Here is a 23,785-nt window from a genome sequence, read left to right as displayed (position 1 = left end):
ATCCCTTTTTTCTTTCAATCTTTCTCTTGCCCTTGGACACATATTCTGCTGAATTTGCGTGCTTGTAGTTTCTGCTGTGCAGCCCCTTACCAAACACAACCCTCAAAACAGTAGAGTGCCAGAACGACTTTTTTGTATCTCTGTTTCTATAAGGGACTGATGCAGAGCTGCAATCAGATGCATGCTTCCTACCTCTTTCAACAAGACAAGCACTATGACCTGTCCTACGACACTGGGGACAAGGCTTTGCAATGTGGGCGGCACGTTGATGTCTTCAAGCTTTGGCTGATGTGGAGGGCAAAGGTAGGACTTCCTGCAATATACTTGTTTGCATTAAAATAATGCACACCAGATATCAGTTTCTCATCTGTAATCATCATGCTAGAATATACCTGACCTGAATTTCCCATATATAACATGAAAGAAGGAATATTATTGTTTTCTCTTTTTTATACTTTTAACAATTTAGCTTCAAAGAAGAGCATGTGATTTTGAAACTTAAACTCCATAGCTTTGCATAGCATTTGCTTTGTGTAACTGTAGAAGTCTAACAGCATAAATCATACATCTAAGAATGTTGTTATGTGCATTTCTGGAAGTAAAAAGATGTTGTATTTTAAAGACATTCAGAAATTAAACATGGCAAATTGAGACTGAAATATGTAGTTTCGTTCCACGAATGAGATATGTGGTCACCTTTTGGAGGAGTTGGGGAAAACTCATCAAAATCTGTTCTCTAGGGAACCTGAAAACACCAGATCTAATGATTAATTCATCTGTACTTGTACAATGGTGCTAAATAAGTTCTTCTCTATATTTACTCAATCTTAATATGTCAAGTTGCCCCAGGTTTGTTCAGAGAAGATGACGTCACTGTTTTCATTTCCAGAAAGCCTTAAAAGATCCTTGTGTGCTTCATTAAAACTCTCCAAACAATTCAGAGACAGACATGCAGTATGGCTGGAGGTGTGGAGTTCTGGAGAGAAGGATATGGGCTGCTGTGGCTGCAGAAGCTGCTGTACTAACTGGGGTCCCCAGGCTGCAGGCAGTTGTAGCCACATCTCCCTTTAGTTCCAGGCCTTTCTCTCGGGGCTGTACTGGCTCTCTTTGGTTTTCAAACTCTCTGAACATAGAGGGATAATGACATGGGCTTTTAAGTCAGTTCTGCACTGCCAGAATAGATTTAGCAAGGATGCTTCTCCATTACTCAGAGACATTTTTTCTTTTAAACCCTGTATTTTCAATATGCCTTTTACTGCTCTTTCTCTTCTCACACCCCACTTGTAATACTAGTGTTGCAAAATAGGATGTATATTTCCTAAGTGGTTTATCTATTCCAGCTGTTGATTCCCCTTCCTCCTCCTTCAAGCTGGATCCTTTGTTTGTGGCATCTCAGCTGGTGACTGCAGGAACAATCATGATGTCACGGGCAGAGGATTAGGACTTCTGCCAGAGAAGAAAAAGCAGGATTTGTGGGGGTCTTATAGACATGGCTTCTGACTTGATGTGGTGTCAATTAGAATAAAAGGAGGAAAAACACCAGGGAAGCAGGGCAGCATTTGAACAAAATGTGCCTTTTCACAGGCATCAGGCTCGTCCCTGAAAGCACATTTTTGTGTTCAATTAAAAAAAAAAAATACTATTGGAAAAAGCCCCATCTCATCATCTTTCAAAGATTAAAGTCCCCTCTTCTGAAAATGGCCTGAAACACCCCATGTGTGGAACTCAGCATCTTCCTGTGGAGACACAGTTTTGTGCCAGCCCAGGCAGCTCTGTAAAACCCACCACTGAGAGCACCCCTCATCACCGATGTTACCACTGTTTTGCTGAGAACTGAGCTAGTTTTGGGAGCTTATTTGCAGAGGTAGCAGTAGGGGAGCCAGTGGCAAGACCTGCATGAGCTGCACACAGGAGAGCATCCTTCACCTGGCAGAACTGCGTCCTTAATCTGTCCCACACTGACTTCAGAGAGGTGATTCGTGGTGGGGCTTTAGTGAGTGCTGCATGGGCCTTTCGCTGTGTCTGCTCACAGAACAGTCACTCTTTTTTTCCCCTTTTCTCTGAAGGGAACCACGGGATTTGAAGCACAAATTGATAAGTGCTTGGAACTTGCAGAATACCTGTACAACAAAATAAAGAACAGAGAAGGGTATGAAATGGTGTTTGATGGAAAGGTATGTACTATAACTGCTTTTTTTCCCAATTGGTCACCTGAACTTACTGTATATACCAGGACACTACCAACAGGTCAAACCTACAGCACATGATGGCACACAGTGCCCTTGTATCAAAACCTGTTGTTGTGCTGATGCTTTCTTAGACGATCCAGGGACAAGGCATAACTTACCAGTTTATACAGTGTCACCCCACTGAACCTAAACAGTGACATCTCAGGATAAAGCAGAACACACACAGTCAGAACCAGCTTTCAAGCAGCAAAAAGCAGTTGTCATTTTGTAATTCCAGGGTCTGTTAGGAATGCGGGTTGCAGCACGACATGGGGCTGGTGCTGCTTGGGCTCATGTGGCAGCAGTGACACCACGTTCCTTCAAGCATGTCACTATGCAGTTTATTTCCCACACCTTGCACATCATCACTGAATTTGGTCCATCGAGTCTGATGATGGGTAGAGATACTGACAGCAGTCAGAATTGCTGTAGCTCACACATTCAGCATAGAGGAACACAGCAAGGAAAGCAACTGCTGGCAGACTGCAAAAATACACAGAATGTCAACTAATTCTGCCTTTCTGTTCAGTGCTCCCACATTAAGTTAAACTAACTAAGATGCTGTTATGCATGCATATTAATACAGAAGCTAGTGGAATCAAACAGAGCAGTAATAAATTTTATTATATATACAAAAATGTTAGACTATTTCATGTACCACCTGTGGCTACTGTTTACAGGACTGGATCCTGCATTATGCTGTCATGTAATAACAGTAAATGAGAGAGTCCTCACCTCTAAATTATCTCTGATAGTCTCTCACCTTATCCACGTATTCCCTTCAGCCTCCTGGGGGAACAGCACCTACAAAATCTAGATGCTTCTCAGCAGAGGGTAAATATATTTGCACAGCTGGGTGATGTATTTCTGCAACTGACATCCTAGGAATAAATTGCCTAAAATTATCCTTTCTGCATTAATAACGATGATGACTCTCAGTGGACCACAGTAATGAAAACCATTCATTGCTGTCACAATATGATGCATGAGAGGGGGAGAAGGCATGAGCTTAATTGCAACTGAGGTATTGTGAGCGTTTCTTACAGTGTAAACCACTGTTATTCTGTGCTTAGCCTCAGCACACAAACGTCTGCTTCTGGTATATACCTCCCAGCTTGCGCGGCATGGAAGACAATGAAGAAAGGATGAGCCGCCTCATGAAGGTAAGCAGCGTCTCCAGGGTGTCATGCACTGAGCAGCAAAGACATTACAGGCAGGCAGGCCCAGAAATGATCTTCAGGGTCTGGTCACCTGGCTGTATTCTGGCAGATGATACTTCCATGGTCATCTTGCTGCAGGTTAGTCTGGCACCACTCCACTTTGGCCTCCAAGTTCAGTATTCTTGAGCTGGCCTCTTCTCTAGAGTTCTTACTGGAACCCTGTGTATATTTACTGAGGTTAACGTAAACAGCAATGAGTGAAGCCCACAGAGACAGCAATGTCTGTGCTCTCTGTCATACAAAAAGAAGATGGAAAACAATTGCAACTTGTTTTGAGCACCACAAGAACCAGTTACCGTGTGCTAATTGCCTGTGAGCAAAACTGAGAAAGTAGGAGGGAAATTCCCCAGCAGTTTAAAGAGCTGGACAAAGAAACTGGATAAACCCAGTATCTTTCAAATGAGCCACTTATTCCTTAGCCATTTATTCCTGAATGGAGGTTAACTGCTTTATCAATATTGGACTGATTTTCACCTTAACAGCTTCTTACATCCCTTCATCCTTACAAAAAAAAAAGAGGAAAACAAAAACCAAACCAAAACAAAAACCTCTGCTTTTTAGTTATAATAATAGTAATAGTAATCATCGTCATCATCCCCTGCTTCTTGTTGATCACCACTGCAGGTGGCACCAGTGATAAAAGCCAGGATGATGGAATATGGGACGACCATGGTGAGCTATCAGCCTCTGGGAGACAAAGTGAACTTCTTCCGGATGGTCATCTCAAACCCAGCAGCAACTCATCAGGACATTGATTTCCTGATTGATGAAATAGAGCGCCTGGGACAAGATTTATAATAACTGGGTGTGAAAGGCTGTTCCTGGACCTCTGAGTAGACAATTAAGTTGTCACAAACTGTGCGAATGTATTTGTAGTTTGTTCCAAAGTAAATCTATTTCTATATTGTGGCGTTGGAGTAGAGTACAGTTTAAAATCAAAAAAACCATGGCTCCTTTAAAGTCCTTTCCTGAGTTTTAGAATACCTCATTAATAATTAGCTGCACAAAAAGCTGCATTGAAACAAATGAGGAAGAACAGATGTTTAAAATTTTATCCCAAATTTTAACACGGGGACTACTTTAAATTAAAAGTGGTCAGAATGAATGATGCCAAATTTGCCCAAAATGGTGACAAAATCAAACTAAGGGAATAGGGAGAGGGTAGTGAGAAACAGAGTATACAAGCCGTTTGTTTAAAAGTGGAGGTATTTTGCCTTTTTCATAGTATTAGAACAGAATTTCTAATTTACCTATAGCAGCATTTCAAATGTATTTAAATAGGTATAGTTTTACAAAAGGAAATATATATATATATATATAAAAACCCTATTTTGTAAAATATATATTTTTGTTTTATATGGGTTATAAAACTGCAAGGACAGAAGCTGAAAATTAACTAGAATTCTTTTTCTTTTGATGGAGGTGCCTCAAATATTTATTACTGCTTATTTTAAATCACAAGCCCACATACATTCTGAAGAGGTACCCGTACCTCATTTCTCCATGTCACATGGATTGTAGGTCTCCAGGGTTGATTACTGAAAAACCTCAAGAGTACTGCAGCTCTTAAAACCACTTAATAAGATCAATTACAGTACAACAATAGGATGCTATTATTCCTAATTATGTTTCCCACTTGGCCTAACTAAGCAGACGCACAATCAATCTACAGCGCTAACCAAGACTGAAATAAGGTTGTATTTGGATGGTTTCTTTGACCTGTGGAAAAAAAGCCTATCCAAAAAAAGTCACATGTCTGAAGAAGTGCTTACGTCATAACCATTTCTGCTCTGAGCAGCACAAAACTGCACAAAATATGCATTTCCTGGAATGCTTTCTAAAGAAAGCTTCGTTAAGAGGGGAAAGGCTTCTTATGGATGTACAGGTCTGCATGACAAGGCCTAAACTAAACATGACCATAATCCAGATGGCAGTGTTGGAGGTTGTTTGAGGTTGTTGTTTGAGGTGGAGTAACAAACTGTGTTGTCAAAGGTTCTCCCAGTACTGGACTATGTCCTTGTTTGCTACAACTTTTGAAATGGCAGAAAATGAATGAGCTTAGGCCGCATCTGCCTAGAACAGCCCATGCAGAGTCTCACCAGCCTTAGAAACCATGGGCACGACTCTTGCAGAACTCATGGCTGCCCCATTCCTCACCATTAGCAGTGACTCTGAGATGGCAGCTGAAGTTTATCCTCTTTTCCCCTTCAACAGCTGGAAGTGTCAGTAGGAATTACGAGGCTCAGGTCTGTCTATTTATAACCCTACAAAAGTTTTGGTTTTAACTTTGCCTACGTGGCCAACTTGTGTTTGTAAAGCAATATTGTTTTGCTGGCTCTAACATACTTGAAGAGAAAATAAAAAGTGTAATGTGCGATGTGGTTTTAATTTAATCTAAAATAAATGAAGTACTAATTCAGCATAATATCATGAGGACATGAAGTAAGAGGAAATAGTGTCTGTAATTGTGTTGCCTTTATTATATTGATAGCACTGTTTTGTCACCTCAGATTGAGGCTGTGCACTTTAGATTTAAACTGTACAATGTTGCAAATCAACATGTGTTGCTGTATAAGCTTGTACAATATATTATTGATATGTCATTATTTGTGCGGTTGTAGTATTGACTCTTGATATTGTAAGAACTGCATTTACGCCAGTCCCTCTGCTATACCTTTGCTTGGTAAGAACCTCTCCTCGTCAGCTTTTAGGCAGCCCTCACCTCACTTAGGTGTGTTGCCATTGCTACCTATGGTGCATACTGTGGTAATTTGTTCTGTAGAGGAGGTGCCAACTGTGGCAGGAAGGACTTCATGTAACCTCCTCTAGATGTGTCACATCCACCAGCCTAACCACTGAAATACTGAGTAGAGCAGCAAATTACAGTCTTTCTTGCTGTGTAAAAGGCAAGAAAAAAGAGCATAAAAGTACAAATTGAATGGGGACAATGGTGAAGGTGATCAGTAGCCTGGTTACATCTTGCATGTGCAATTCTGTTTTAAAGTACTAAGTGCATACAATGTATTTATTAGCTGTGTGTGCCAGTCCAAGATTCACATTCGGTGTTCCAGGAGAACCAGCATTTTTTTCCACATTACAATGTTTATTGCAGCCAGGAAAGAGCGACACAGCAACCTGTTCTTGTGTTTGACCAAAGTATCTTATCTGTGTTGTTGATCTAAATCCAAATAAAAGTGTAAAACGTGGCTGTGGGTCTTCTCATTAGCAGCACCGATGGGCACTGTGCAAAAAACAGATTTATCACGTGTGCCATTTCGGAGCAAGGCCCCAATAAAGAGAATGTTTAATTGTACCCCTTTCTGTGTCCCTGGATCCTTTTTTCACAGCAAATGCATTCTGTTGATTACTGTAACATAAAAACAGTTTCATCACCAGACCCTTTTTGAGGCTATTCTCAGAATCAGCATACAAGTGTAAATCTGCCATCTGCTGCTCCTTTACCTTATCTTTACAAGATGGATTTAGTTGCTTTATTCTCCCCAGACAAGCTCCATAATTTTTTTATGCTTTGTTTTGTCTTTTCATTCTACGAGCACTTATCCCCAAATTAACCATCAACCATAATCAGCCTACAGCACAGCAGTGAAATCAGTCAGGGCGCTTTCCAGGGCAACATGAGCTATATGATGGCAACAGTTTAAGAGGGCCATGAAATAAAGACAAAACAACTGATGGAAAAATTAAGAGTTGAGTCCTCGTGTGTCCCCTGGCCTCATTCCTCCAAAATCTGCCACCTGTCTGCCCTATTTTCCTTCCCCCATCTGAAGAGCTGCACAGACTATGGTAGATACAGAGAAAGAAATCAAAACGATGCTGTTAAAACACAGCATTTAGGACATTTATGCTCGACATGAGATTTCGTTTGCTACTTCTGTTAAGTCTGCAATGGGGTTTGAGATGAATGCCTGCGCACAGTACCTGGGCTGAGCTCAGCTAGAAACTCCATAAGGAAATACAGATTGAGAAACATTGTGTGGTGGATGCTCTCCTTGCCCTGATGAAGCAATTCGATTGATGTTGGGACAGGAAGCACTGTTACTATTTTGCCTACTCTCACGTGTGTGCATGAAGCTTGGGCTTTGCTGTAAGCCCTTTGCACCCCAAGCTGTGTGACATGTCCCTGTGAGGTGGGATTGGAGCAGATCTACCTGTGCCAATCAGGGACTTCCTGGCCATGGCTGAGGAAGACAGGAGGGTTAGTGAGCAAGGAGTTCCTGTAACAGCCTAGGTAACAGCTCTCCACTAAGACTGCTCCCTTTTGAGTTCTCACATCAGAACTAAAGCTGCTTAGCTCTTTCTTTGCTCTTTACCATGAAGCTCCCAGAAGAGCGTTCTGCACAGGGAGAAACATGAATCTAGAAGAGGAGATGACCAACCTCACTGTGGAAGTGTACCTCACAGCAAGCTTGTGTCTGCCGTTGGCCACTTCCCATGCTGCTGAGCATTCACACAAAGGTGCAGGAGCTGTCACTCCCTCAGGGTGCTCCAACCACCCCACCACCTCACTTGGCTGCATCTGCCTCTCAACACCAGACATCCTTCACCTTCTCATGCCCCTCTCATTCCTCTTGCTCCTTTCCCACGATGAGGATGTATATGAATATCTCATCCATCTTTAAAACTTCATGAGACCTTTAAAAATGCAGCCTGAAATTTAAAAATCTACTACAGTGAGTGAGGGGCCCTCTGTCCAAGAAGTGCTGCTGTGAGATGATGGAGAGTAAGAAGGAAGAGTCTAGAGGAGCTTTTTGCACAAGAACTGGTTCATGGTTATGAAGTCTGTAGCTATGAAGGACAGCAAGATATTATTTTAAAGGGATTTCTTGACAGTGTGTTTGCCTGGAGAAGTGACATTCAGTAACTAATACCTACTGAGAGGCTAATGCAGAAGCAGCAAATGTAGATGGGCTCTTCTGCAAAGCCCCAGCCCTGGAGCCACATTGGTCAGAGTACCAGAGAGGCAGAGGGGCAGGTGGAGGCAGGAGAGGCTTTCCTGGACCATCCAAGGACATGGCCAATGAGGTGGTTGGCTTTCCAACCTCTATGACTGTGGCTCTTTGTGAATACTGCCTGGCCCTCCATAAATGGCCTTCTGGAGGGACCCAGAGAGAAGCCCTTACCTTCCCTGCAGACATAGCTCCAAGAAAGGCAAATTTAAATACCAATTTAATTGTTTAAAACTCGTATTCCAGTATGGTTAAGGAAGAAACAAAGCAAGACAGAACTCAAGTAATGGTAAATCTTCTATCTGACTTAGCTAGGCTAACTGCCAAGTAGAAAATCATCCTAAGTAGGATAGTCTCATAGAAATCCACAGGATACTGTCTGTAATGTGCTAATGTCTTACACTTACAATGCCTGCATTTATCAGTTTTCTATCTATCTGACCAGCCTAAGTAAAGGGAGCAATTTGACCATTAGGGGAAAGCCAGGTTCTGCAGCTGGAAGATTTACAGAGCTGGTTCTGCTGCTCACTGGGAAGACAGAACGGCTGTGGGTCGTGGCACTGTTCATTATGGCACTGAAGGAGGCAGGTGTATAGATTTTACAGTGTACTGTGGAGTAAGAAATTGGGTCTGAGATTACAGTCAGAGAAAAAAGGATTATGTGCTTCCTTTTTGTGTTAGAATAAAAGCCTATGTACCTTGAAATTCTTGCATTAGGAAGAAGGATGAAAAATCTGTTACGTAAGTTCACATTGCAAGAGTGGAGCAAAGGCTGTTTACTTAGGGCCCAGAAAAGTCATGAGTTGAGCTAGCGTGGAAAACTCTAATGATCTCACCTCTTCGCAACAACCACCCCTGATGCCTAGTGCCACATCTGTCAAATGCTTTCAGACATCTAAGTTCCATGATACGAATCCAGATGGTTTAATCCCAGCCCTCAAAACCACTCATTCTCAGTCTGTGAGCTGTAAAGTCATGTGGATGATTTCTCAGAAGTCTATGACTGATAACCAGAGAGAACAAGTTCATGTATGGTGGTGATGAGTTGGTGGTTGGACTAGATGATCTTAGTGGTCTTTCCCAACCTTAATGATTCCATGGTTCTGTGATTCTGTGTACTGCTCTGCAGTGTATGAGATTTCTAAGGGGGTCCTCACAGTCCACAGAGAGATTTAAAGACTCACAAACCTGAAGAGCTTGAAAACACCACAACTGGGCAATGGCTCCTTTTAAAACACTTCATTTCACATTACAAGGAGCAGTCACTGATGTAGTACTGGCACTTGGCCTGGCCTAGGCACTGTGATCATACAAGATTTTACATGTGTGACAGACAGAAGTTACACTCTGCACAACAGACATTAAACTAGCATGCTGGACAGGGAGTATGAGAACAGTTATCCATAATCGGCCCCTTTACCAAGATACTACTATTATTTTATATGATTCCATACATTTCCATTTTCTCCCACTTCTGCTCTTCCTGCAGGATAGACATCTACTTTCCTACCCATCCTTCTCTGTTCCAGTAATTAAAATAGTTCTGGGAGAAAGAACAGATGTTTGGGACCTGATGTAAACACGCTTTTCTGCTCTGAGAAATTAAAAGGAAATGGTTTGTGTTATAATAGGGAGCTGCAGACCACAGCTTTTTAAAGATGGGCTATAAAGGGCGATGAGGCAGTGTGGCGGGGGACTGCCAGCAGAGCTCCCCAGGTGAACCCTCCTGTGCAGAGGCAATGCCCACCATGGGAAGCTGCTCCACAATGATCCTTGCCAAATGGCTTACTCTGCAAAAGCTGATCCAGCTAATTTCCCCATTCAGATGAACCACTGCTGTTTGCAGTGCGTTGGTACCCAGCTGAAGCCTGAGCTTTCTGCCAGTTAATGCTGTCACTCTGTCAGAGGCAACTGCTCTTACAGTGAGACCTGAGAGCATGGCGGAGGCTTGGTGCATGCAGCTTGCCTCAGGACTTTGTCTCACATAAAAGCTTTTCTCTTCCACCACTCTTTCCTTCTGATCAGGAGAGAACAAGGAAACAAAATACAAAGTTTTCAGACAATCCAGAGCTGCTCCATTCCCTTTCACTAGTGTTCTTATACAAGACTCCCACCAAGGTGTCTGACAACTCCTCCCAGCTGCAAAAAGCTCAAAGAAACCAGGGCAATGTTTCTGCTCAGATCTTGCATAGAGTATTCCCAGTGACCACACTAATAGAGCTATCTTTCTTGGAAGGAATGGGATATTATTGCATCTTCCTCCTGCAGTGGGCATTGGGATCCTGTCTGGGAGCAGGACAGATTCAGGCCAGTCATGGATTTATTTCCATATACATTCCCCATCTCTTGTTAGAATCATAGGATGACAGAATGGCTTAGGTTGGAAAGGACATTAAAGAGCATCCAGCTCCACTCCCCTGCTGTGGGCTTCCTATGCCTTTGGTTCTTGCATCATGCTTGGGCTGCTTCTCCAGAAAAGTCTGTCTACATCCAATTTGCAAGAATGAGAATTAGATCATGTTAACAGTGATACTGATGAGAGTTGATGAGGATGATATTAATAACATGCAGAGTGCCTTAGGTAAGCTCTTACTATCAGGCAGATGTGTGACAAATCTGGAAAGAAGCTTCAGTAGTAATTTTTAGACTGCAAGATCACCGTTGGGTTATTTTCTATAGTGAAACTCTGGATAAAAATATAATCATTTCCTGCTTGCAGTCTACAGACACTGCCTCAGGAATTAGCATCCAATAGGCAATGATAAATGGCAGGGTTATGAAATATCACAAGGACCTCTGTGTCTCACTCTGTCCTTTCACCTTCAATAAAAGTGAGCTGTGCTACTGCTTCCTGTAGAGGCATTTTCCACACACAACCAAAGAGACTTGCCTATTTAAATTTCATATTTATTTAAATTTCAGTAGATGCCAGTAATTGAGAGAAATACACTGAAGTGAAATACAAAATAATAGGTAGGTTTAACAGTAGTGCTTAAAAGCATCGGTTGAAGCAAACACTGTAGTTGGTGCCTTGTTTGTGCATAATGTGGTTCAGTTTGTGTTGATTCATTCCCCCCTTTGCCTTTTCTCTTAATTCACGGTGTCGTGTTTTTATGATCAGTGTCTGCAGGAAAATCGCAGAGCATGGCATATCTTGTTGGTAAGACACTGGTAATCCAAAAGGTAGGCATGGATCATCCTACTCCTTAGCCATGGCTTCTGAAACAAACTACCTTTTCAAAGTCTGCCACAGATAACAATTTGCAATCACTTCTTTTCTTTAGCAACAGTCATTATGAAAAAAGATTTAAAAAAGATAAAAATAATCAAACTCAAAAGCCTTTCAGTGATTGGATCTGACTGTAGATGCCTCAATTGCAATGAAGCTGAAGTTAAGGACTTACTATCATTCTTGAAAGTGATTTCTGTGCATCAGCTCTGGTAGGAATCTCAAATAAATTGTAGCTATCGATCACTAGCTTTGCTATCTCCCACACAGAAAGTCTGGCTATTTTTCCACACTGTCGGTAACCTCCCTTACTCCCGGGTTTGTTTTTAGAGTGAATCAGCTAATCCTTTTCAATGGAAACTGGCCACATTTGACACAAAAGGTCACCACAGAGCCTGATCCAAACAGACAGCACAGATGCAGCCTGCACCAGGTTTGATTTCTTTCCACATTACATGGGCCCAAGCAGCTTCAAAAATATTCCCACTCTCCTTCACGTACACAAAAGACAGCCCCATGTGATGTGTAAAGACATCATTCTGCAGGCTTCAACTGAGTGCTCTCATAGCTGAGATGCACTGAGGTACATGGTTAGTGGGCATGGTAGCGATGAGTTTATGGTTGGACTAGATGACCTTAGTGATCTTTTCCAGCCTTGATGATTCTATGACAATTCCTGCACTTTAGACCAAGAAGTGATGAACAAATAATAGTTAGGCCTCAAGACTACACCATGGTACTCCAAAGACATCTGGTCCAAGTGCTGGAGGGTGTGGGTGTGGCCAACATGCTCCCAGGAGTGCTGGCCATCAACACAAGGAGTAGAAGCCAACCCATCCAGATGGCCAAGGAGGTTTTTGAGTCAATCCACTAAAGTACAGTAGGCATGATGACAGGGATGAGGCTTTTGATGAGTCTGAACCCACTCCTATTCCAAGCAACTCATAGCAGGGTTAGGATACCCCAGTATATCTTTCTTCAACTGTTTCTGATAAGGCTCAGATAAGGTCTGATAAGGCCTTGAAGGTTGAGACGAGAAATAATGCATGAAAAACTTCAGCAGAGAAGTTTAAATTCAATATTAGAAATATTGGTAAAGGTCTCAGACAATCAATGTTACAACAAACACAAGGAATTATGGCAATTATCTTTTTTTACCATATGAACTGCCAGCCCCCCAAACTGCTGCTACCCTATACTGACCAGACAGTTTGTCGGACACAGCAGAAAATTCAAGAATCTTTTTTTAATTCTCAGATCTGAGTAATGCAAGAGACATCAGAACAAAAAATCATGAATAATATTACACTTGGAACTGGATTTTGAAGGTAGCAAAGTAAAAATGGAAAGAGAAAATCTTGTGGGTTCAGGCTGGTTCCAGCAAGCTCTGCTGGGTGTACCTCATAATCCCTTAAAACCAATACTGGGGAAACAACTCAGTCTTCTGTACATTTTTCTAATTTGTTGGCTTGCTTTATCTACATATTCTGATCGCACTACGTGATGACACATGAATCATTTGTTTATATGGATATTGCAGGATTTTAAGTGGCCAAAACAGTGTGTGCAGCTGCTCTGGGCTGGGCCTGCAGGGCCAGGGGAGAAAGGAGAGGCTGGGGCAGGAGCAGGGTGGCTGGAACAGGGCGGGACCAGAAATGAGGGGTGAGGCATGGACACAACTGGTGGCAGGATGCTCCTGACCTGGTCCCCGATGACCTACAGATGTTGGGCTGGTGGTGATTCCAACTCATCTTTCCAGTTGAGTGTCCTCACACACTCACCCATCTTGAAAAGTGACCAGGTGCTGTGGTGAGCAGCTGATAAAGCATCCCAATGGCCTTTGTTACCAACAGATCCACGCTGGAGGAAGGGACTGTAAATCCCGCAAACTCCACACAAGCTGCGTCTGATCCAACCTCTGCCTGAGTCCATGGCAGAATTCCCACTGACTGCAAATGGGCTTGGATTGAGTTTATGAGCCACATCACTTACAGGATGTTGGGGCTGCCTGAACTAATGCCAGTCTGTTTAGATGCCATTTATGGCTCCTAATAAGTTGGTTGAGCCCTAGGGCGAGGCAGAGCCCAGCAGACAAACCCCACGGAGTCCACTGATCTCACCACAGCCTTACTCCCTGCAGCCAGCAGCAGCCAGCATTGCATATTCATCTGCTTTCCTGAGAGGTGAGGCTGCCAAAGCACTACAGAGCTCTGCAGGGTGAGCAGAATGGTTCTAGGCCTACTCGGGTAAGTATTCAGGTTGTGTGCATGAGGTAATACAAATAGTTGTCGGAGACTGGAAGGTATCTTCTGTAGTCTGACAAACAGGGAAAGCACTTTCACCTTGAATAATGGAGAGGGAGAAATGAAGATGTAAGAATGAGGAGAGCGAAGAGACTTGGAAGTAAAATGCTGGACTTTTTAGTTCAGTGGTAAGGAATGGGCTTTTTGAAAAAATCTTTTCAACATGACCCAAAATGAATTTTTATCATGGAAGAAAAAAAAAAAAAGCCTACAAAATAACATAATTTCTGATCAACAAAATGCTGCTGTTCAAATTAGTGTTGTGCTTCCTTTCGGGATTATTTAGCACCTTGTACTGACTGTCAGTGGGAGCATGGGCTGTAAGTCATGCATTTCCTGCAGCAAAACACATCAATGCTCTCTTTCTGCATCGTTCTGCCCATGATAGCGAATAGACAAAATAATGGGTGCCACGCGCTCTGAAGTGCAGCAGTTGTTGTTTATGTCTTTGCTCTCCAGTGGTGCTCTGAAGCAGTGAAGGACCAGCACAATGCTGCTGCTGCTCCTGGGTACCTTTAGAGAGCACAGGAGGCTGCTGTTGAGCCAGGTGCCCCATCTCATGTGCGCCTGTAGTGCTGTCCTAAAGTCTTCCAGCTGCATGCAGTGTTTTAGGGATAAAGCAGCCAACTACCAGAGTTAAACCAGCTGTGGTTTGAGCATTCCACTGTGGCAACTCCAGCTTTTGTAAATGCAACTGCTTGAATGCCCATGTTCCTCATACTGCTGATAGAGAAAGGAGGGTGCTCCAAGGCACTCATAAGGAAAGATGTCCTTGCAGTCACCAAGCTAGAGAAACAGAACAGTTAGGTGCACAGAATGTGGTTTGACACAAATGTAAATCTTTGGCTTCCTGCAGCCAAGGGCAAAACTTGAATTTATACAGAAAGCATGAAAGCACAGCCATTGCAGTAAGCTGAGTATTTTAGATCTATAGATCAACTGCAGGTCCTTGACATGGAAGATGTGCAATTTTTATTGACTGCAAGAATTTCAATTTAGAAAGAAATAAAAATAAGGGATCCAAGTTAAGACTTGTCATTTAAGTGAGAAACTAAAGTATTCTGAGTTGTGGCAGCAGCTGCCTGAGGCTGCCTGGCAGCTGTGTCCTGGCCACGGGAACAGAGCTTGCACCTCAGCTGCTGGGTGAGATCCTGGCCCTGCAGCAGTCAGCAGCAAAACTCCCATTCATTACCGTGGTGGCAGGTTCTCCCCGACAGCCTCACTCAATTGCAAACTTGGTCAGGTTTTCTCCATGCTAAGGATGGTGTTTCCACAGTAGATGGCTATTTTTTGTATCACATGGTTGTGATCTTGTTGCTCTTCCAAAAATCGTGCTTCCAGGGAGTGGCAGCTTTGGCTGCTTAATAGACACCTGAATGCAATGGGAGAAAGGGCAGAAAGATGCTGTAGACATCAGGCATCAACAACACAGAGCTCAACAAAACAAGGGGAGAGGAAGGACTTGCTCAGCACCCCAGTACCCAATCAGAGGGTTGGGGGAACTGCCATGAAAGATACTGCCGCCATTCAGGAGATGGATTTCTCTGTGAGACACTTCTGTAATTTCTCTGTACCTCAGCTGTACGCAGGGGACCTTGTAATTTCCCTCCCAGTGGCTGATTTTAACAACCTGAAATGTTTTGTTTTATTTTTACCCTGGATGTCATTACTTTTAAAAAGAGACAAGCTGTCCCAGAATGGTGCAATTAAATTGTTAAACTGGCTAATAGCACAGCAGCAGCAGCCAGGCTGTGCTTTACCCTCCATTACCAGCCAGCTGGAGAAAGATGCTGATACCATTAAACGGCATTTTAAAAATGATTACAATGATTCCTAATATTTTTACTAGCCACATATTTTAATCTGAGCATTCTAATATCCAATATTCATAAATTCATTACAAAAATAACTCCTCTCATCTTATTTCCTCACAGCTTTTCTAGTACATTAATCTCTCTCTCGTCAGTACCTCATTTATTTTTTAATTTCTTTCCCTCTCATGTTCAGACCCATATCACACTTTGTCTTCATCCAATTTTACTGTCATATGTTTATAAAGATAATGTTCTTATCAGTGAGGCACACATCAGAGATGAATAGCAGTGTGGAATTAAACCTGCAGAGCTGTGAAGAGAAGAAACCTTGGCTGTGCTTTGTAGTTAACCTGCCTGGGAACATTTACTCTTCTATAGAAGACATTTTACGTCATGTAGCTTAAAAAAGAGAAGTTCAAAGCACAGGTAACTGTGCTGGTTTGGAGAAGGGTGAGTCAGAGAGATTGGGGCAGGGCGTGAAGTCAGGCCTCCACACTGCCAGAATTAATTGCTTGCTAAAAGGAATGGCTGGGGCGTAGGAGGAGGATTGCTTTTGGTAAGCAGCAGAAAAGAACAGAGAGCTTCCTGGTGTTTTCACGTTTCAGCCCTCTTCTAGAACAAATTAAGACTGTGTGTGAGGGGGGAGGTTGAAAAACCGAGGCAAGTGAAGGTACAGCTGCAGGGGCAGCAGTAGGAGGTGAGGCCTGCTCACAACCCACTGCCTCCAGCTCAGTTTGCTGCTGAGGGCAGACCTAGCACAGGGCTTCCTTGGGGTCCCGCCTGCCTCCAAGTTGAGAGATTGAGTGCCAGAATACTATTTAAAATAAAAAAAATTGCAGGTATTGGAGGTGCTTCTGTGCGGTTTGGCTGTTGGTTGAAATCCTGACCATGCTGAAGCCAAGGACAAAAGCGCTGCCAGGAGCCCGCTGGGCATCTTTGCCTTTTGTTCCCGCTCCCACTGAGGCTGGCTGGGTATGATGGTATTTTTTGGGCGATGTCAGTGAGCCATGGTGATGAAGGTACTGTATTTTGACAGGAAGAAGGGCAATGGCCTCTCCAGACCCCATGCTTATGGAGAGGACCAGCCAGCCACATGCAGATGGTTTGGCCACTTCAGAACCAAGCTGCAAAGACACCTTGGGCACACACAGGGAAGGGAAAAGAGCTGCAAAACTGGCTCACCATGTACACATATACTGAGATGTGAAGCTCAGGCACAGGCTGCCCAAGGGAAGATGTGAATGTCCCATACCCAGAGGCTCTCAAGGCCGAGTTGGGTGGGGCCGTGGGCAGCCTGAGCTGTGGGTGGAAACCCTGCCTACAGCAGGGGATTGTAGCTCCATGTTCTTCACGGTCCCTTCCAACCTAAGCTATTCTGTGACGTACATGGAAATGAAGCATTTGCTGAAAAGTTGAAGGAAAAATGCAAGGGTTTTTGCAGTGCGGCATTGTCTTTCCTTCATTATCCCCAGCTGATGTTTCCTATTAGAAGAGCTCTAGGTGGAATGTGTCGGGGACCTTTAAAGCAGGGGAATGACGATGAGATGAACTGCCATGATGACAGACTTGAAGTACACATTAGCCTATGTAGTGTGAGCTTGTGCCTTTCTGTACACAAAGAAGTGGATCATACGTGTATGCCCTATTATTTAGGAAGCATTCATGATTGTTAGAATTTACACAAACTCCACTGTCAGTGACATTTCATGACTACAGGCTGAACTGCTGCTTTTTCTCTTTCTTTATAGAAACAGCTGTGAAAAAAACTTTAAAATGTGCTATAGGATATTCCCATTTATGGGTTTCTAAGACTACAAAGAAATGTCTTCATTTTCTAAGCCTGAATTAAGAAAGAACAAGGATTATTTGTCTACTGAGCTTACACACTCTTAACCTAGCAGCTACTGTGAGAGTTGTAGCTTAAAAAAGAAATAAACACAGCTGCATTTATATTTAGTATATATAGAATAATATTTAGTAATCAAGAGGCTTTCATACATACAAATGGCATGAAAGAAACTGAACCATACTTTTAACAATCTCCCAGTTCTAGAATTCTGACAGGAAAAAGAAAAAAAAGCATATGCTTCAATTTTTAAATGATGGCTTTAAATTAATTATAATGTTCTGTAAACCCAGCAAAGACAAGGATACTTCTGTAGTGGTCATGGGTTGGTCTACAGAACTGTAAGAAAATTACAAGAATTTGGTTAAATGTGTAATTCTAAATGGAAACTATTGCATTAGTCTGCTGCTAGTATGAGAAATAAATTTCTCAGACATATGTTTTTTGTTTCTTGCCACAAATGTTGTTTGGTCTGCTCTGTGAACTGAATGATTGACAAATGGCGTGCAAGATATATTTATTCTCAGATTCATCCTCTATTTTAAAACAAAGTCCTGCTCTATGTTTTTTTCTCCTCCTTATTAGAATAAGGAGCCAGAAGTTAAACTGCTTGCAAACCTCAACACTTGAATAATCATGTGGCCATTAGTGTATTCACATGGACACTTATTAACCACAATTATCTAATGAGAAGAGATATTCTACGTGTAATGGACTCCTGCAGAAGATGTGCGCACACACTACATATAGCAATTTGCCCTGCAATGCCCAGTGTGTTAGGAGAGATCACCAGTCCTCACTTCTTATCTGGTGTTTCATAGTATTCTTCTACAAGTAGGAAGCAGATAATCTCTGCTTTCCTTAAGGTACAAATGGCTGTGCAAAGGAAACTGGTAATAAAACTCCTCCTTACAGTGAAAGCCTATTGATGCTTCCCCTAACTCTCCTTTGCCAAGCCCTACAATAACAACATGATGAGAGTTAAATTATGGATCATTTTATTTTCCAGAAAGAATTTGTCCAGTATTAAGTCTGCTCATGTGTGGCTTCTGAGTATCCTGGATGTTATTTTGGGTACCACTGCAGCTGAGGATTTAGTATCAGACAGATGTATCTCCACTGCTCTAGATGTCCCTGTGTCCCCCACTCAGCAGCACACTTCCTCTCTTGGTCAGTAACATCAGCACTGTTCCTTTGTTCAGGATGCCAGCTGGAAAAGTCTTCTCACAAGTACCGACTTCCCTGGTTGAAACAATCATTGGTAATTTCAAAGTAACCAAGCAGGCACTCCAATCAGACTGAAAGATGCTGAGTCAGCTAAAGCACAGTGTAGTGACAGATGTGGAACTAAAAATACCATCCTGTTGGCAATTTTTGAAAAATCAGGCAGGACTGCAGGCCGCATTCTTCAGGGTGTGGGCCCAGGCAGCCAGCAGGCATTGGCTGGTGGGAAGAGATGCAGTGAAGAGGTGGGGGCAACCCAGGGATGGAGCAAGAAGAGGCCAAACCTTCACCCTGGAGCACTGTGGGGCTGTGCCAGCTGTGCTGGGGCAAAACATGCTCTCTTTTAATTTTCTGAGCGAAAGGTTTGGGTCCCCATCCCCTGTGGGGTGAGGAAACCATGACTGTCCAATCTGAAAGCCACAGGAACTTTGGTACAAACACTGTAGGCTCTGCCCTCTTCATAGTCATACTGTACTGAAGTGTGCTTCCTTCACATGTAATGTAAAAGCATGTGCGCTCTGCTTCTTGCAGATTCCAGAGCCTTGGTGATTAAATTATTGCAGTTCAAATGCTTACCGAAGGAACTGATCTTCTCTTTCTACCTCCAAAGCTATCCCCTTTAACTAAACATTCCCCCAAGCACTCTCTGCCCCCCCTTACTGTTTTACCTTTAGAACAATTCTCAAACCCGTGTCTTTCCTGCAAGTGAAGGTGATAAATTGCAGGGAGTTGGCCAGGAATACCCCCTCACTGCTGAGTTGCCACTGCCTTGCTAAGGGCTCTCCCGCCCATCTGTGGCATGAATTCCCCGGGTCCACTGCTGTGGAAGGGACATTGCCTCTCCAGCATCCTATGGCTCATTCCCTAACAGATGTACTGGTCTACGTATATTTATTTAAATACTTACAGGGGAAAGATTTTTCTTTTTAGTGAAAGAATTGCTTTTGCTTCCTTTTTTTTTTTTTTTAATTATATTTATTGAAAACATGTTTTTCCACTCATTCTTTTGTGTTTTGTTTGGTTTTTTTTAACCCTGTAAGTCAAGGAAGGATGGAGATACAAACACTGACATCAGCTCTTTTTTAACTGCAAACATTTTGATCTTTTTTAATGTTAATTTTTTTACTATTCTGCTTTAAAAAAGGTCAAGCCTTCTGCTCTGCTCAAACCATTTAACCATACCACATTTGTTTCTTTTTTCCCCCATTGTAACTCCTAACACATAAAGAGAATAGCGCTGGAGCTTGAATTCCTTCTCTCAAATTTTCAGCATCTGCTTGGAAAGATGTGGTGGAAAACAGATGAAGGAATTGTTTTGCAGAACTCAGCATCTTCGGACTATTTTATCCCTCTAATTGCTGAAGCTGGCTGCTAAAGCCAGGCTTACTGCCTTATGGGCCATTTCAGTGCGTGAGAAAAAGACACTCAAAAAAGTGCTGTGGCCAGCTCCATTGAGTCATTGTGCTAAACCTGCATAAGTCATCCTACCAATAAATGGAATGAAAATGAACTAAATAGCAGTCTACTAATGTAAAAGGCTTATATTGCCAGACAGAGCAAGAGATTTTGTTATACCATAGTACAGGCAAGCATTTGCTTTTGTCTGTCATTTTCCTTCTCTGGACTCCAGTTTTATTATCATTTCACTGTAATGAAAAGCACAAATCATCTGGACAGCCATGGCAAGGAGCTGTATCTCCCAGCCCTGATGTCACCATATATTTCAAGGCTTTGTCATTGCACTGCTATGAAAAACACCCATCGGTTCGAGGGGCAGCATGCAAATGAACAGGAGTTGGTCACTCACATGTCAGCCCTGTCTATGCTGGTGCCTTCATTCCTGGCTTCATGGCCAGGAGCTCCCTAAGGAGCTCCTTTGGGTTCTGCTATGGGACCAGGGCGGAGAATTTCCCTGGGGAAAAGTGAAAACTCACAGCACAGCAGAACTGCTTTCCCCATAGTTTCATGCACAATGAACAAGTGTTTGATTGCTGTCGCTCTGCTCATAATCCAATTGCTACACATGTTGGTCTCTCCCATCCTGCAGCAAGAAACACTGCTTTCTGAACTGCACAAATTTAGTGTGACTTATATGCAGATTTCCTATTGTTGAGACAATGCTGTGACACAGCAGCTCTTTGAGATCAGCTCCCTCCCATAAACTGAGAAGGCACTCAGCACTGTTTCAGCTTTCTGTCAATATTCAAATCACCTTCCAACACACCATGCCCACTCATGTGCTAAGAAACATCTGCGAGCAAATCTTATTTGAGTCTTTCTGTATGAAGCTGCAGGATGGAGTTTGAATCCAAAGAAACCAAGTGACTTTGCTTAAAGAGGCAGCTCAACTTTATTGTCATTGTACGAAACATTCCAGAAAGAGCTGCTGATTGAGATATGTAACGTGATCTCTGGAAAACTGACCCCAATTTCTGGTTACTGACCCTCATCTTACCTGCTACAGCTGCAGAAAGCTCAAGTAGCTGTGTGAAGGCAGGTGTGAACACACTCAGAGCCTACCAAACGTGGTGATGCATTCCTAACAACAAGAAGAATTATGAAGGGAAAAAATTAATGGGTTTTGCTCTGAAAACTTTTTCAAGTAACTTCTTCATTCAAAAAATCAACCACAAATTATATGAAACCCAAGGAGATTGTATACTGCAAATCTGTCTTAAGTGTACTGTTATGAAAATGATCTTATGTAGGGAGGTTTTTCCTCGTGTAAGGGCTTGTGCATGTATGGAGGGCATCAGTGCTTGCACTGGGCACTTCTTCAACAGTGAGATGGACTCAGAGAGAGACCAACAAACTCTCATTAGAGAAAAGAATGTAGGATAAGAAAAGGTTATGAGAAAGTGCAATGTGAAAAATTATACTTTCTCATCAGAAGTTGTATTAAGCTATCTTAATTTAAGCATCTCTCCGGGAGCTCTGAACATCCACAAGGTGGGCACAAACCAGCCACCAGAGCAGCACTTCCCTTCATGAAGCCATTCTGGGTTGTCACTGCAGAACCACAGTGCTCTTCCAGTCTGTAAAGGAAAATATCTGAGGTGCAGATATTTGTGGTGTGATATCAACTCCAAGTAGTGGGCCTTTGGCTGTGGTGAAGCATAAAGCAGCATTTATGTGCTAAATTCACACAGACTCTGCAACCTTCTCAAAAAAAGCTCCGGTTACATTAATTTGTTTCAAACAACATTTTAGTGTCCTCTCCTTCTGGTACCTGATGGTCACAGCCCAAGAAAGCACAAGGCCTGGTTTTAATCTCTCTGAAGCAGAAAGCACTGCCCTTTAGTGAAAGCAGATGGGAAATCCTGGGATTCCAGGCAATTACACACACGTGGTGATCCAGGAATAGAGAAACAGTGAACTCTTTTGACCTGTTGGAATGGATGAGTCCTCTGTAAGGATAGACTCAAGGCAGTAATATTTCACCATCTGATGGATTATAACCCTTGACAGCTTCTCAAAAAGAATAGCAGCCTAGGGAAAGTGAGCCCTGAAGGCAATACTTCTTGGTACATAACTGAGCTTCAACTCTCATTGCGCTTGAGATGCCCCAGCATTGTAAATGGGTACACCCACCCAAACAACACATACCTCCATCACACCACTGAATTCCCTTTGAGACCTGAAAAGTTCTGCAGCCCCAGGGGTGGCAAAGAGGTTGTGTTACCACCCCATGACTGCAGATATGAAAACTAACTATAATCATAAACGACCCAGCACACCATGCAAAAATTGGTGACAATATTCTGAGCCACAACCAACAATTGAGATTTAAGTAACTTCTGCAGCCTTCTAACATTGACCTATCATGGACTGTATATTTGAAATAAAAGCAGACTAAGACTCCTATGAGGTGCAGCTGCTATAGCATGGAGTTCTGATGCATTTGGCATCAAACAGCCTACTCTGGTTCAGTATAATGTCAGTTCCTGGAGACATTAGGTTGCATCATACAGCATCCCCCCTCTGAGTTGATTATGAATAGAGTTTTTTACTTCTATACTCCAAAAGTGCCGCAGGAACTCAATCGAGTTTCTTGGAACTTAGCAGAATTACCTGCAAAATATGTGGCCCAGGCACTATGACTGTATCTCCTAATGCTACATACGTGTTTGAGGTCCACCAATAAGAAGGATGTTATGCCAGATTACTACTTAGAAAATGCTAAATTCAAAGGTCAGGAGTATAGCTCTGCATATTAAAGATAACTACTGAATTTACAATAAGGCAGTTTTCTGAACAAAGGACCATTGACCTCTATGCAAGAGAAATTTTACATCTGTTTTTAAGCCTCTGTTTCTCCAAATCGTTGCCAAAGTCCATCAGCGGGAGGATGGGGATGAGCTGGGATGAAATGAAACACCTTGTTTAGATTTAAGGGCATTCTAAGGTTGGTAGTCCTTCATAATTTCAAATAAAGTGAAGTAAGATATTTTAATAAAATGGAAACGTTTCATTCGGGAATAGCCAGAAAAGAAAAAGTTCTGCAAAAAGAACCAAAAGTTCTGCAAGTCAGGATCAAGTTGTGAAACAACCTCAGGTTGATAACAAATCTGTAGCTAACAATGATGCAGCGTGATCAGATGTGCTGCAAGCAGCTACAACAAGGCCTGGATACTGCTTCAGTCCCTCTTTGCCACTGTGGCCAGTAGGTGCTTATTGCATAGCTGAAAGACACAGGGAAGTAAGTGCACTCTTCATTCGTGACGGCTCTTTCATGGTTTTCCATGTTTCTCTTGCTTGGACTTGCATTGTGCAGTTATGCAGTGTTGACTATGACAGCAAAGTCTGATTCAAACACATCTGCCCTGGAGACTCTGGTGGCAATACGAAACATGTTTGCGGCCTGGTTTATAGCACGGCCTCAAAACCAGCCCTACCACCACAACATAGAGGCAGCCAACTTCAGCACAGGGCTGCAGCCCTTGCTCATGGCTGT

The 23,785-nt window shown here is 42.7% G+C and overlaps 1 protein-coding gene across 1 annotated transcript in view; it reads left to right on the top strand.

Annotated features, from left to right (window-relative positions):
* GAD2 (glutamate decarboxylase 2) overlaps positions 1–6,761 on the top strand; it is a 32,860-nt gene extending 26,099 nt beyond the window's left edge. Inside the window, exons 13-16 of the mRNA XM_015282054.4 lie at positions 154–303; positions 2,067–2,174; positions 3,302–3,391; positions 4,073–6,761. Coding sequence (XP_015137540.1) covers positions 154–303; positions 2,067–2,174; positions 3,302–3,391; positions 4,073–4,246 — 522 coding nt within the window. The 3' untranslated portion in view covers positions 4,247–6,761. The remainder of the gene's footprint in view (positions 1–153; positions 304–2,066; positions 2,175–3,301; positions 3,392–4,072) is intronic.
* The last annotated feature ends 17,024 nt before the right edge of the window (positions 6,762–23,785 follow it).

The sequence above is a fragment of the Gallus gallus genome, chromosome 2 (genome assembly GCF_016699485.2).
Source record: "Gallus gallus isolate bGalGal1 chromosome 2, bGalGal1.mat.broiler.GRCg7b, whole genome shotgun sequence".
NCBI classification, from domain to species: domain Eukaryota; kingdom Metazoa; phylum Chordata; class Aves; order Galliformes; family Phasianidae; genus Gallus; species Gallus gallus.
This window is presented reverse-complemented; position numbering and strand designations above follow the sequence as displayed.